General features: G+C 46.6%; 1 protein-coding gene across 1 annotated transcript; it reads left to right on the forward strand.

Annotated features, from left to right (window-relative positions):
• The first annotated feature begins 3,319 nt into the window (after window positions 1-3,319).
• Window positions 3,320-11,686, forward strand: MALSU1 (mitochondrial assembly of ribosomal large subunit 1). Its single transcript, XM_063921723.1, has 4 exons — window positions 3,320-3,634; window positions 5,374-5,552; window positions 9,806-9,887; window positions 10,137-11,686. The coding sequence occupies exons 1-4, from the start codon at window positions 3,385-3,387 to the stop codon at window positions 10,292-10,294; spliced, it is 669 nt and encodes a 222-aa protein (XP_063777793.1). The 5' UTR covers window positions 3,320-3,384; the 3' UTR covers window positions 10,295-11,686.
• The last annotated feature ends 1,769 nt before the right edge of the window (window positions 11,687-13,455 follow it).

Here is a 13,455-nt window from a genome sequence, read left to right on the forward strand (position 1 = left end):
TGAACCAATGTGGCCATTCTCTAACCTCTTACATGAATTAGACATTTGTCTACTCTCCAGGAACGTCCAGGAGACTCCCGAAAATAGTGGCCGGATAAGTGGGTAAGTCTCATGCAGCCTGCACGCATGTATGGTGTTAAGCAATGAATTGTTGCTACATTATAGGATAATAAGATGTTTGCATTAAAGAGCATATGTACAGGTGTACCTAATAAAGTGTATAAATTCCACACGCCCCTTAACTCACAGCACGCCCCCGTGCGCTGGGCCCGTGAGCCCCCTCCATCGTGCCTGCGCGCCCGTGCTGAGCGTGCACGCAAATCCCTGGGCCAAATTCTGGCCCCAATCCGTCCCTGCTCTGCCCCCAACCTGCCCATATGAGACTTTGTCCCCAACCTGGCCATGTGTGACTCTGACCCCAACCTGCCTGTGTGTTACTCTGACCCCAACCTGCCTATGTGTGACTCTGACCCCAACTTGCCTGTGTGACTCTGACCCCAACCTGCCTGTGTGTGACTCTGCCTCCAACCTGGCCATGTGTGACTCTGATCCCAACCTGCCTGTGTGACTCTGACCCCAACCTCCCTGTGTGTGACTCTGCCTCCAACCTGGCCATGTGTGACTCTGACCCCAACCTAGCCATGTGTGACTCTGACCCCAACCTGGCCATGTGTGACTCTGACCCCAACCTGCCTGTGTGTGACTCTGCCTCCAACCTGTACATGTGTGACTCTGACCCCAACCTGCCTATGTGTGACTCTGACCCCAACCTGCCTGTGTGTGACTCTGCCTCCAACCTACTAATGTGTGACTCTGCCCCCAACCTGCCTGTGTGACTCTGACCCCAACCTGCCTGTGTGACTCTGACCCCAACCTGCCTGTGTGACTCTATTCCAACATGCCCATGTATGACTCTGGCCCCAACCTGTGACTCTGCTCTTATTGTCATCTTTGTCCTTCTTTGCAAGTATGTCTCCTATGTCTCCTTAAACCTTCCTCCTAGCTGAACCCACAGCTCAATTTATTTTGCACCACATCTTCTCCCTCCTCATTTTATACTTTTTCTCTGTTGATGCATTTCCGTCCTCCACGCCTGGATGCAACAGACAGAACCATGGCTGGTAGCTGCCAATCAGAAATAGTGTGAATGAATGGAGGCACAAGTGTTCAACCCTAAATAACAGAACCGAAGGACAACAGGTAAATACAACTGTCCTTTAATAAATCATTAGGTCTTTATAACAAATCAAAGAGTGGTAGTAAGACTGTCTTTGTATGGGGAGGTCTATTTAACAAGTAACGCGGCAGTACTTGTACCACTGGCAGATCTGGAAATAATTTGAAAAAACTGCTTTATTCTTAGACCAAATCATCTTTCCCAGTGGTTCCCAAACTTTTTCAGTCACGGCTCCCTGGAGTATCAGAATTTTTTTCACGGCACGTCTAGGCCAAATGTTTCTTATTGAGACGTTTAGAATGAAGTATTAAATTAAGTAAATTGTGTATAGGTCATCCTTAGGTTCAATTGTGAGGCGAGGGACAAGATTCGCTTCTGTTTGTCCATGTATTTTATGACTGCACCCCTGCAAGTGTCCCAAGGCACCCAAGGGTGCCACGGCACACAGTTTGAGAACCACTGGCCTAACCCCCAACCCCAAGGCCAGTACTTACCCACTGGGATCCATCTCGAATTTGTCACTGGAGAGGTAAGTAATGATAAATGCTGCTGGCATACTCCTACGTATCACAATGATACCAAACTATGGGGTCTATTTATTATAATTATTTTTACTAAAATAATGTGAAAAGGATGTGAAAACCCCCCTTTTTCACATTATTTTAGTATCACCTGAATGTATTAAAGGGCATTTGGAGCAGTTTTCATGAAAAACTGCTCCAACCCTTTAATTCACTTTTTTTTAGTAAGCCACATCGCATTCCCCATACTTAGAATGGGAAATGTGATGTGGCCGAATTTACTAAAAAAAAAAGTGAAAAAATACAGCAGTGTGCCTTGTGATAAACTCGCCAGAGTTCACAGGGCAGCACTGCGAAAAGCACCGTTTTGCCCAGTTTTCTCTGCCCCTGGACACACAAGCTGATCACAGTGTAAAAAAAACCCAAAAAAAAACATACTCACCTGTCCAGGGAGCCGGTGTACACTGCTCCGGTGAGCGCTGCCGGGTGCTGGGTCCCCCATGTGCTGCAAAGTGACCCGATGCAGTAAAGTGATGCTGCAAAGCGGCAGCGCACTTTACAGCACCGGGGGTCACCGCAGCACACAGTATCCGGCGCCGGGAAGCCCAGCAGGAACAGCGCGAACTGGCCTCCTGGACTGGTGAGTAAGTATATTGATCTTCTGGGGGGGTCCACGGCGCGCGGGGGTAGTCGCAACAGGGTGGTCGACCGGGCGGCGACGGTAGCAGCGATGTCGGCGGGGGCGGCACATGCACAGCAGGACATTGGGGTATTTTTTCAAAAAAGTACCCCGATGATGCTGCGGAGTGTCATCGCAGGGACAGAGCTTGACCGCAAGCTCTATCCCTGCACGCGATAATTGATACATCCCTGCGATGTAATCAATTATCGCAGTGTGAGTTGGGGCGATTTTATCATCTGTCATTCGCATCCTGGATGCGGATGGTGATAAATAGGCCCCTAAATATGCCAATTAGTACAATGAGTGGAATCCAGACTATTCTTTCATGATAATTTTATAACAATGTACTAAGGCCCAATACTTTTACTGATGCACTGCAGTATTTCTGTGATTTTAAAGATGTAACAACAATACTAACAAACAGCTATCTGGAAAATACCGTTACGGTAGCGTCTAGTCCAGTGGTTCCCAAACTGTGTGCCTAGGCACCCTGGGGTGCCTCGGGACACTTGTAGGATTGCCTTGGATTGGTGGTCCATGACCAATTCAAATTATTTATGGTTAATGTAATAGGCAAAACCAGTGCTTGATGCTGCCAATCATAAAACATGTGGACAAACAGAAGCAAATCTTGTCCCTCACCACACAGTTGAACTTATGGGTGACATATAAACATAATTTGATATTTCTTTCTAAACTTCTCAATAAAAAGCTTTTGTCCTGGAGGTGCCTTGAAAAAAATTCTGATGCTCTAGGGCGCCGCGATACCAAAAAGTTTGGGAACCACTAGACTAGACTCTAGTCTAGTCTACACTACAGTATGAACAGACAGAACTCGTACTCCTATGCCACGGCTGGCCAGTAGGTGGCGCTACGTCCTCATGCCGGCCCTGCCACGGGCGTCCTAGCTTCCTATAGTCGCGCAGCGTTGCTGTCGTGCGTTCCACTCGGTGCAGCTGCAGCAGCGTCCGGAAGGTCGCAGCAGCCAGGAAGACACGCGTGGGATGTGGGCCCAGAGAGTGATCCGGGTGTTAGCGCGGAATAGGAGGTGCAGAGCATGCCTTACCTCACATCCCGGTGTCCGCCTGCTGCCACCACATGCGGCAGCGTCTGCAAGCTCCAGGTTGGCCTGTCCCCAGCCTTCGCTGCTGCCCGGGGCCGGCCCGCTGCGGGGGATCAGCTCCCATACTAGCGAGCGTACACTGGAGCCTGGCGATGACCGGGCGGAAGGATCCGCTGCAGGGAGGATAATGGGTATATGACATGATCATAAGCTGTCACTAGCTGGCCGGGCTGCAGCAGCTCTGCCTCCTGTAATACATGCATCATCTCCCAACTACAACTATTTGTTAATCTTTTGTAAATCCCATTCCCCCTTCTTTGTCCTTCATTTGTGTAGACCTGTACTATACACTCCGCCTATAGGCTGCAAAGGGCATGCTTTGTTTATAAGCTTGTAATGTCACTCCTAGATAAAGTCGCAGGAATAATCATTAATAAATAAGTAAGTTCTTTATATATTGCAGAAAAACTATATGGGCCTGTATTACCTTTCACTGTGTGTATACATGTGCCTAATGGTCACCTTATGACTGACTGCTCACTTCATCTACTATTCAGTCCACCTATGTATTACTAGACACGGGCAGATTAAGGGGTCCATTTACTTAGGTTTGGATAGAGATCAAGTACCAGCCAATCAGCCCCTAACTGCCACATCACAGGGGGATCAGTATGTAAAACCGGCCGTCAGTATACCGACAGCGGTATGCCGGCAGCAGGGCAAGTGGCTTGCGGCGCTCACCACAGGATTTATTTACTGTTAGTCAGGATTCCGACGTCTTCATTGTGACATCCAGGATCCTGATTAGCGGTATGGTAACTGCTTCCCCGTCACAGGCTAGGTTTGAAAAACGTCATTAATAAACGAGATACCGTTCATATCTTTCAGTGTGGAGGCAGCAACGATGAACGATGTGTGGCCCTGCGCTCGTTCATCGTTGGTGCCCCGTCGCTTGTGCATGCAGGCCAATATGGACAATCTCGTCCATATTTGCCTGCACTGCTATGGAGCCGGGTGACGGGGGGAGTGAAGAAACTTCATTCGCCCCGTCACTGCCCCCCCTCCCTCCCCCCCCCGCCGCTGGGTCGGCCGTATCCGCCGTCAGGCAGTTCGGCGGCAGATCGCATAGTGTGTAGGGCCCTTTAGTAAATGGACCCCTACATGCACTGTGATGTGCCACTGCTGTGTATGGCCAAGCTCATCCTTGTGCCAGACATTGCTAAATTTCCCTACCCGCCACTATGGGTTGTGAGGCAATATAGCCAATGAATGTTGGTGGCCGTGAGGTGATGGCTTATATGCCCATCCTGTATGTCTGTAGTTGCACTACATATGTGCCAGTTTTGTGCACATGTGATGTAACGCTATAAATGCGTTGTTTCTAGTTAGTCTGTATCCGTTTGCATTACGTATGTTGCAGCATCTGCATTTTCAAGGATCGTTTTTTTTTAATTTCAAATGATACAAAACACCAGTAACACTCCACACATCTCAAATGCCAACACTTAGGGGGTAATTCCAAGTTGATCGCAGCAGGATTTTTTTTTAGCAATTGGGCAAAACCATGTGCATTGCAGAGGAGGCAGCTATAACGTGCAGAAAGAGTTAGATTTGGGTGAGTTATTTTGTTTCTGTGCAGGGTAAATACTGGCTGCTTTATTTTTACACTGCAAATTAGATTGCAGATTGAACACACCCCACCCAAATCTAACTCTCTCTGCACATGTTATATCTGCCTCCCCTGCAGTGCACATGGTTTTGCCCAATTGCTAACAAAAATCCTGCTGCGCTCAACTTACCCCCTTAGTTATTAACTAACAAGTCTCACCAAATGAAGGACAAGCTGATATCATTTTGTCTGTTTCCTGTAGATTTTAATTTAGCTGAAATCATAAAGTAATCTTTGTGCTTTATATACTGTTTATTTCAGATGAGGATCTTCCAGAGTTCAATATTCATCTAATAGTAGATTTGCTTAGACAGGAAAACGGCAAAGATCTCTGCGTCATCAGGGTCCCCCCAGAGATGAAATACGTTGAATATTTTGTAATTGTTGGCGGAACCTCTTCACGACATCTCCAAGCAATGGCACAATACACCCTGAAAATGGTAGTAACTTATATCTGCATTAGTAGCACTTGTTGGCAATTAGATGTAAATGGAAATTTGGTATCTTTAAGGGACTAACAAGTTGCCATCATACGTCAGTGATCGCGCTGAGCCCCCAAAAAAGTGGGTCCCACGGACCCCTCGCTTTTAAAAATTGGGGTCCTACCTGTTCTTTTCTGGGTCCCATTGGAAAGAAGGTTCATATTAATGTTATTAATTATTCAAATTTAAAAATAGACTTGACTTGGACACTACAAAAGTGCTGCAAGAGGGAGGGAGGGGGTGACAGTGCTGCTGAGCTGTGTAGCAAACAGGACACTGGCGCAGAGCTGTAACTAGACATTTTCGGTGACCTTTGGCAACAAGTAATTGGTGGTCCTCCTCCCATAATTAAAATGAAGGACAATGCGCGCCGGAGGCGCGCACCAAAAATTTAGGTGCGTGGCTTCATGGGGAAAGAGCATGGCAACATAAATGTACCAATTCACATTACACCACACAGGTAGAGCACGTTATACACATTTCGCCAGGTAGAGCACGTTGCACGCATTGCACCAGGTAGAGCACGTTACACGCATTGCGCCAGTTAGAACACCATATACACATTGCACCAGCTAGAGCACGTTATACAGATTGCGCCAGTTACAACACCCTATACACACTGCACCAGGTAGAGCATGTTGTACACATTGCACCAGCATGTAATACAGATTGCGCTAGTTAGAACACCCTATACACACTGCACCAGGTAGAGCACGTTATACACACTGCACCAGGTAGAGCATGTTCCGGACATTGCACGTTATACACGTTTTATATGGTAGCAGGGAGTAAGGACAGAGCGGCACCAGGGAGTAGGGACAGAGAGAGGCACCAGAGAGAGTAGGGACAGAGAGAGGCACCAGGGAGTAGGGACAGAGGGAGTAAGGACAGAGAGTGGCACCAGGTAGTAAGGACAGAGAGTGGCACCAGGGAGTAGGGACAGAGTTAGCAGGGACAGAGAGAGTCAGCAGGGAGTAGGGGCAGAGAGAGTCAGCAGGGAGTAGGGACAGAGAGAGGCACCAGGGAGTAGGGACAAAGAGTGGCACCAGGGAGTAGGGACAGACTTAGCAGGGACAGAGAGAGGCACCAGGGAGTAGGGACAGAGGTAGCAGGGAGTAGGGACAGAGAGAGAGGAACCACGGAGTAGGGACAGAGGTAGCAGGGACAGAGAGAGGCACCAGGGAGTAAGGACAGAGAGAGGCACCACGGAGTGGGGACAGAGGTAGCAGGGAGTAGGGACAGAGAGAGGCACCAGGGAGTAGGGACAGGGAGTAAGGACAAAGAGTGGCACCAGGGAGTAGGGACAGATTTAGCAGGCACAGAGAGAGGCACCAAAGACAGAGGTAGCAGGGAGTGGGGACAGAGAGAGGTACCACGGAGTAGGGACAGAGGTAGCAGGGACAGAGAGAGGCACCGGGGAGTAATGACAGAGGTAGCAGGGACAGAGAGAGGCACCAGGGAGTAGGGACAGAGAGAGGCACCAGGGAGTAGGGACAGAGTGTGGCACCAGGAAGTAGGGACAGAGTGTGGCACCAGGGAGAAGGGACAGAGTGTGGCACCAGGGAGTAGGGACAGAGTTAGCAGGGACAGAGAGAGGCACCAGGGAGTAGGGACAGAGGTAGCAGGGAGTAGGGACAGAGAGAGGCACCACGGAGTAGGGACAGAGAGAGGGAGTAGGGACAGAGAGAGGCACCAGGGAGTAGGGACAGAGAGAGGCACCAGGGACAGAGTGTGGCACCAGGGAGTAGGGACAGAGTGGTAGGAGAGAGTGCAGCCTGGAACTCCCATTGGGGAGCACCACCATACCAACACCCTCCAGGGACCAGGCCCCCACCGCATACCTGTAAAAAGAACACTCTGGGCTCCTCCATGGACACTGCCGGTAGCAGCAGCGGAGTCACGCCGGGGGTATCCCTCACCTTCCCTGGCCAGCTCGTATCTCTTCATCCCGGAGCTCTCCCTCCTCGGCCCCGCAGGACTCAGGCCGCGCCGCAGCACACAGGAAAGTCGGGGGATCGACATGAGGCCTACACCGGAGTCAGAGGATGCGGCCAGGGGGGAGCTGAAAACACGGAGGGGGCGGCCGCCTGGGTGGTGAGAAGAGGGGAAATTAGCGCGGGGAGCGGCAGCAGCGGACTCTGCCGGGCAGGTGTCCACTGGGCTGCCAGGGAGCAGCGGTTAAATCACGGCCACACTACTTGCGGAGGGGGGCACCTGCAGCCGTTATACGTGTGGAGGAAGGGGGGGAGCATGCGGAGCAGAGGATAAGGAGAGGGCGGAGATTATCACACTCTTCATGGTCTCCGCCTCTTCCAAGTTCCTCCCTCTGTTGCTGTGGAGACCTGCCTGACTGACCGCACAGGACAGCGCTGCGTGTGAGAGCGCGTCCTGAGGGACCCAGTGCTTTTTTATATTTGTGTCCCCATCATCAATTTTGGGGTAAAATATGCGCTATAGCGCGTTTTTGCGATCACTGTACGTGTAAAGATCAAATGTATTATTTTTTTTCATATTACCAATTTCACAACATTAAATTCTGCAGAAAATGTACTTCTATGTAAGCCTCTTATTAGAGAAGACATCTGTACTCACATGGTCAGTGCTAAATGAGAAATACATTTACTTGTGTTGGCTGTGGCTAATTTTTAGCTACCATGTGCAGCATTGTAGTGACTCTATAGTAAAGCACGGTATTACCTGCACAGCATGGATTGGTAATCAAATCATTTGAATCAATGGGTCATAGTAACTTGCTGGGTTGGTACGTTTATCATATTTAGTGTTTTGTTTTTTTTAATGCAGAAATTAAGAAATGTTTGCAATAGAGGTGATAAAAATCACATTATTTTTAATGCGATTTTGCATTTTTCCAAAATAAAGCATACACACTGTGGGAAAAAATGGACGTTTTTTTAAATCACCCGTGTAAATATCATGATAAAATTAGCAATTTAAATGGCTCATTTTGCAAATATTTCAGTGGTGCCGATTCAATGGCACATGCCACCTACTGGCCACCTAAAAAAAATAGGCATCTTTCTGAGCTTCTCTATTGTTTCTCCGATAGACACTCATTAGTCGTGGCAGTCACATTTTTTTCTCACAGTCTCAGGAGGTGCGAGAAAAAAATGTGTTACAAAGTCCATTGTTTGGGCGCCCAAACCCAGATTTTGAATGCCCATTCAAGCTCTTTAGACGGGTTTAGTCGCTTTGGAGCTGTCAGGTGCCTTAACTGGTAATGGGTTTTTGATCGGAGCAACAATTGATTAACTCCGATAGAAACCCATTGCTATAGACGCCCATCAGGTGGCGCAGTAAACAATTGAATCAGCCCAATGTGTCCAAAGTGCTTAAAAACACAGAAGGAAAAAGTGACAACAAATCTGGAATCCTTTTAATTCCCTTGTGAAGAGGTGTTATAGTGTCGGATTGGGGAATGGGGGACCCACTGGGGGAATGCAGTGGTAGGGCCCCATGCTTAGGGGTGTGGCCAGTCACCACAGAGGCTTGATTATCCATTAGAGAGTGCACGGTCTGGGCCCTTTGATAAATATACATAGTAAGTACTGCTAGTGAATTCATTATAATTTACCAGATTAATAACATGAATGCACTGTAGAAATTACACCATAGTCCTGTGCGGTATAATGTAACATATGTATAATATAATGTACCGTCTGGAACCTGATCCCTAGAGGAGAAGGTGGGCCTTCAAGCAGTGGGGCCCACCAGGAAGGTTTTCCCTGTGCCCCTTTGGGCCAGTCCGACCTATGAGGTGTGGTAACTGTTGGCAGACCTAATTTTTTTTCTTCTCATCTCTTTTCATTGACTCAATAGGGTAAAAAGCCCACAATAAAATGATAGGTAAAATGGCATCTTGCAATACAAGCTAGCAATGAGACATGTAATGGAAGAAAATGACATCCCTATAGCTCTTTAACCCCAACACTCTCTTCTCACAACGTGGCTCATTTATTGCGGATCCGTAACTGGAATGTCCACCTCATTTTGTTGATCAGTCAGATTCCGTCCATAAAGCTTGCATGTTAAGTACTTCTTTATAAATGTTCCTGTGTTTCCTTTTAAGTTTTTTATTGCTGTGAGTTGATTAATAGCTGAGCAAAGCTTTGTCATTATGGTGAGCAATGGGTTACATGTATGTGTAAAACAAGAGTTGTGATCTGTAAACAGCCCTTTGTGTTCTTTCCCAGTACAAGTATCTGAAGGAGGAAAGTAAATCTCATCTTTGCATAGAGGGAAGGGACACGGATGACTGGATGTGCATAGACTTTGGTAGGTATTCATTCTTAACATAAAAAACCCTCCTAATTGAGAATAAAGTAAGGTATTGTCACCAGAAAGATAGAAGTAAAATTAATGTTAAAGCGCCTTTGTCTTTGTTATTAGTCATATGATAGATAAAAGTTGATTGCTACGGTTCAGTGCACAGTTTGCAGCTAAATCCAGTGTTCGTTAGTAAACGAGCCAATCCTCTGTTGTTGCTCCTATAATGCTTACAGACTTTTTTTTGTTATTGAACAGGTAACATTGTAGTTCATTTCATGCTAGCAGAAACCAGAGAGACTTATCAGTTGGAGAAGCTGTGGACGTTGCGATCCCACGATGACCAGTTATCTCAGATGGTGCAAGAGATTTTGCCATCAGATTTCACATTCGGACTTCAACAGCATAAAGAGTGATCTATCGGCTATAATTACTTCATATATCAAGCTGGACTGAAATGTGCCATTCAAGATGCCCGTGCTGTACGCCTTGGTCATTACTTTAGGAAGATGGTGCAGAAGATTTATCCAGAGAGCAGCACTTTGGTTTCGGAAAAACAACACAAGAACAGCTTATAGTTGTATTGCTGGTTGTTACGTGTGTATGGTCTGTCACCCGCAGAAACCTGGGAATCAGGGTCACATTATAGCAACCGTTTGGAATACAAACTAGTCCTTTTAAAATCCTATTCAGTTGTAAATAAATAATCCTGACCTCCAGTCCCAATGTGTCCTGATAAGAAACATCATACCTCCCAACTGTCCCGATTTTCGCTGGACAGTCCCGTTTTTCTGGGGACTGTCCCACCCACGGGCCGCAGTGTGGGAGGGTGCAGTTGGGAGGCTCTTGTCACTGCTGTAGCTTCTATTTGCGAGTGACAGGGAGAGGGGGCATACCAGCAGCTCACAGTGACGGACAAGGGAGCCTGGCTTACGATTGTGGCATCACCAAGAAGCCACACCCCTTTTTGAGACCACGCCCCTTTTCGGGAGCGTGCATGGTTTCGCCGCTCGTGTGTCCCTCTTTCAACATAAAGAAAGGTTGGAGGTATGAAACATGTCTACAGTACAGAGAGCGGAGAATGTGCTTTCACTGAGCCACACTGATATGTCAGCAGGAAAGCTAGGCTACGCTCACTTACGCTTTTACTATCTTCAAACAAATCATCAATGGTTTCCCCACCCAATGGTCATACCTGCTTTTCTATTTACTGGGCGCAGGCCAATTAAAGCCTGGGGGCGAGGCTTCATGGGTGTTGGGGACACGGACCATCCTGGCACATTTAAAAAACAAAACATCAGCGGCTGTTATTCCTTCGATGTCGGTAAACCATCGGGTTCTCCCTGAAGGGTTAACTCTTCTGTGCTTTGTAAATATTACTTTTTATATGATCAATTTCCTTATAATAGTTACAGTGTAAAAGTGAATATTTCTACTTCCCTAATGAAGGGTTAAAACATGCTATATGAACTGTTATGTGTTTGCATAGATACGTACTACCCTGTGTCGGGTACCTTTATCTGCTCATACAATACCAGGCTTGTATGTGTCTGCTTTTCAAGGACAGTCCCATACCAGATCAAACCTGTTATTTCTATTTTTGTGTGGTACCAAATATCCTGTGTTACAGACTTTGTTAAATGTTTTGAGAAACTTGTAGAAAAACCCATATATGGACATCCGCCTTATCAATTCTGCCTGGTAACTACTAACGAGCCAATAAGAAGTGTAACAACATGTCAGTTACACCCATATACGTTGTCTTTTATACTTTTGTTAACCTCATAATAAACCAGTGTGAATCTTTACTGCTTGTGTTGTGCATGTAACTCATAGCATGAAGGTTTACACTCACAGACGTCTAAGAGGCCATCACATCGAGGGTTAAAGAATATAGGGACTATCCTTTCAAGTGGGGGCTACGTCCGCGATTCAGTGATCGTCCCTGGATGGTAAGGATAGAGAATTTATTGTCTGTCTTTGCCATACGGGATTGCGGTCATACACTGAAGCTGAATCCGTGTCAGTGTTCTGGGAACACGTGACCAAACATCTTTAATGTCTGGGACTTAAAGATACGTCTGAGAAGGGACCAGGGGTCCAAGCGCAATTCTCCAAAGACGTTAGTATCTGGGATACTTAAAATAGACCTGGGAGTCTATACATAACGTGACGTTAGTATCTGGGATACTTAAAAATAGACCTGGGGTCTATACATAACGTAGAGAATACCTCGATTTGATCGTCTATATATTCTTGTATGTTTGTAGTGAGATAAGTTCTTATATTTGGTCCAGACGGCTGGTAAGTTTTCGTCTGCCAGATATCTTTACTCAAACACTTTTCCTGCTTCCTGTTTAAAACGCTGTATTTTTCTGACATCTTGTACGAATGGTAAGTATCGTACACGTCAAAAGATTTCATGTTCTCACTATACAGATAATATTGTGATATTGTCAATGACTAATTAACTGGTTAGCTGATGCATATAGTAAGTAGAGTGTTGTAAATTTTAGATATTTTCTTTTAAAGTTGTACTGTTGATTTATATTACTGTCTGACAATGGGCTCTAGTCAGAGAAAAAAAAAAAAAAAACTACATATCCCCCGCCCCTCCCTGGTGAGACATGCAAGATGTATGTCGCCCGCAACTCTACCTCAGAGTATTACTTAGTTAACCCATGGGTGGATAATTTAGCGGGATGGACAGAGAAAGCAGGACAGGACCCATTCCTACGGGAAGGCAGTAATTACCCTTTCTATATGGAGGATTACAAAAATGTCAGTTCCCAACAGCACAGAAGCGAAGAAGTGAGAAACTGTAAAATCTTTGAAAACCCTCTCCCTCCCCCTTACATTCCAATATATCCTGCGCTCGGAGACACAGATCTCTTGGCAGCAGTAACCCTTTCACACCAGATGGGATCGCCTCCAACTCCACTGCTGGAGGGTGCGTCCACTAGCTCTATCCCTAACGCACCAGTAACCCAGAGTTTAGATAATAGTAAAACACTGTCCCAAGCCCACTATTACCCTCGATGGCTGTATATCTTATTTGCGCAAAGCTTGCAAAGGACGCAGCTATACACATATGGAGGAAGTCTTTAAAACCCGTGCTCCTTTGCCTGTGTTTTTTTGCCTGTCGCTGTAGCTTGTAAACTGAAACCCTCGGAGTCTGTTACTGAGTTTTGGAAAAGGTTTAAGGACTGCTGGACAGATGACGCTGGCTTACCTTTGCTTAACTCAGAAAGCTTACTCATTTCCACCTTCATTAACAACCTACCCACCAATGCCTGACTTAGCTCAAGTAAACCCCGCTCTTTGGTCAGAAGGTCCATATGACACTGGCCTAATCTCATGCACACCACATAAGGCCAATCTCAAACCCGACTCACAACCTGTTTATAGAAGGTCTCATACAGCAATTCTTACAACAGGGTATTCTCAGACATATTGTATCACCATACTGTACTCCTGTGAACCCTGTTGCCAAAGTTGATGGCAGTATAAGATTTGTACAGGATCTCAGAGCGATCAATCAGTTAATTGTCCCAATTGCACCAATTGTTCCAGATGT

This window comes from Pseudophryne corroboree, chromosome 5, assembly GCF_028390025.1.
Source record: "Pseudophryne corroboree isolate aPseCor3 chromosome 5, aPseCor3.hap2, whole genome shotgun sequence".
In the NCBI taxonomy this organism is placed as follows: Eukaryota; Metazoa; Chordata; class Amphibia; order Anura; family Myobatrachidae; genus Pseudophryne; species Pseudophryne corroboree.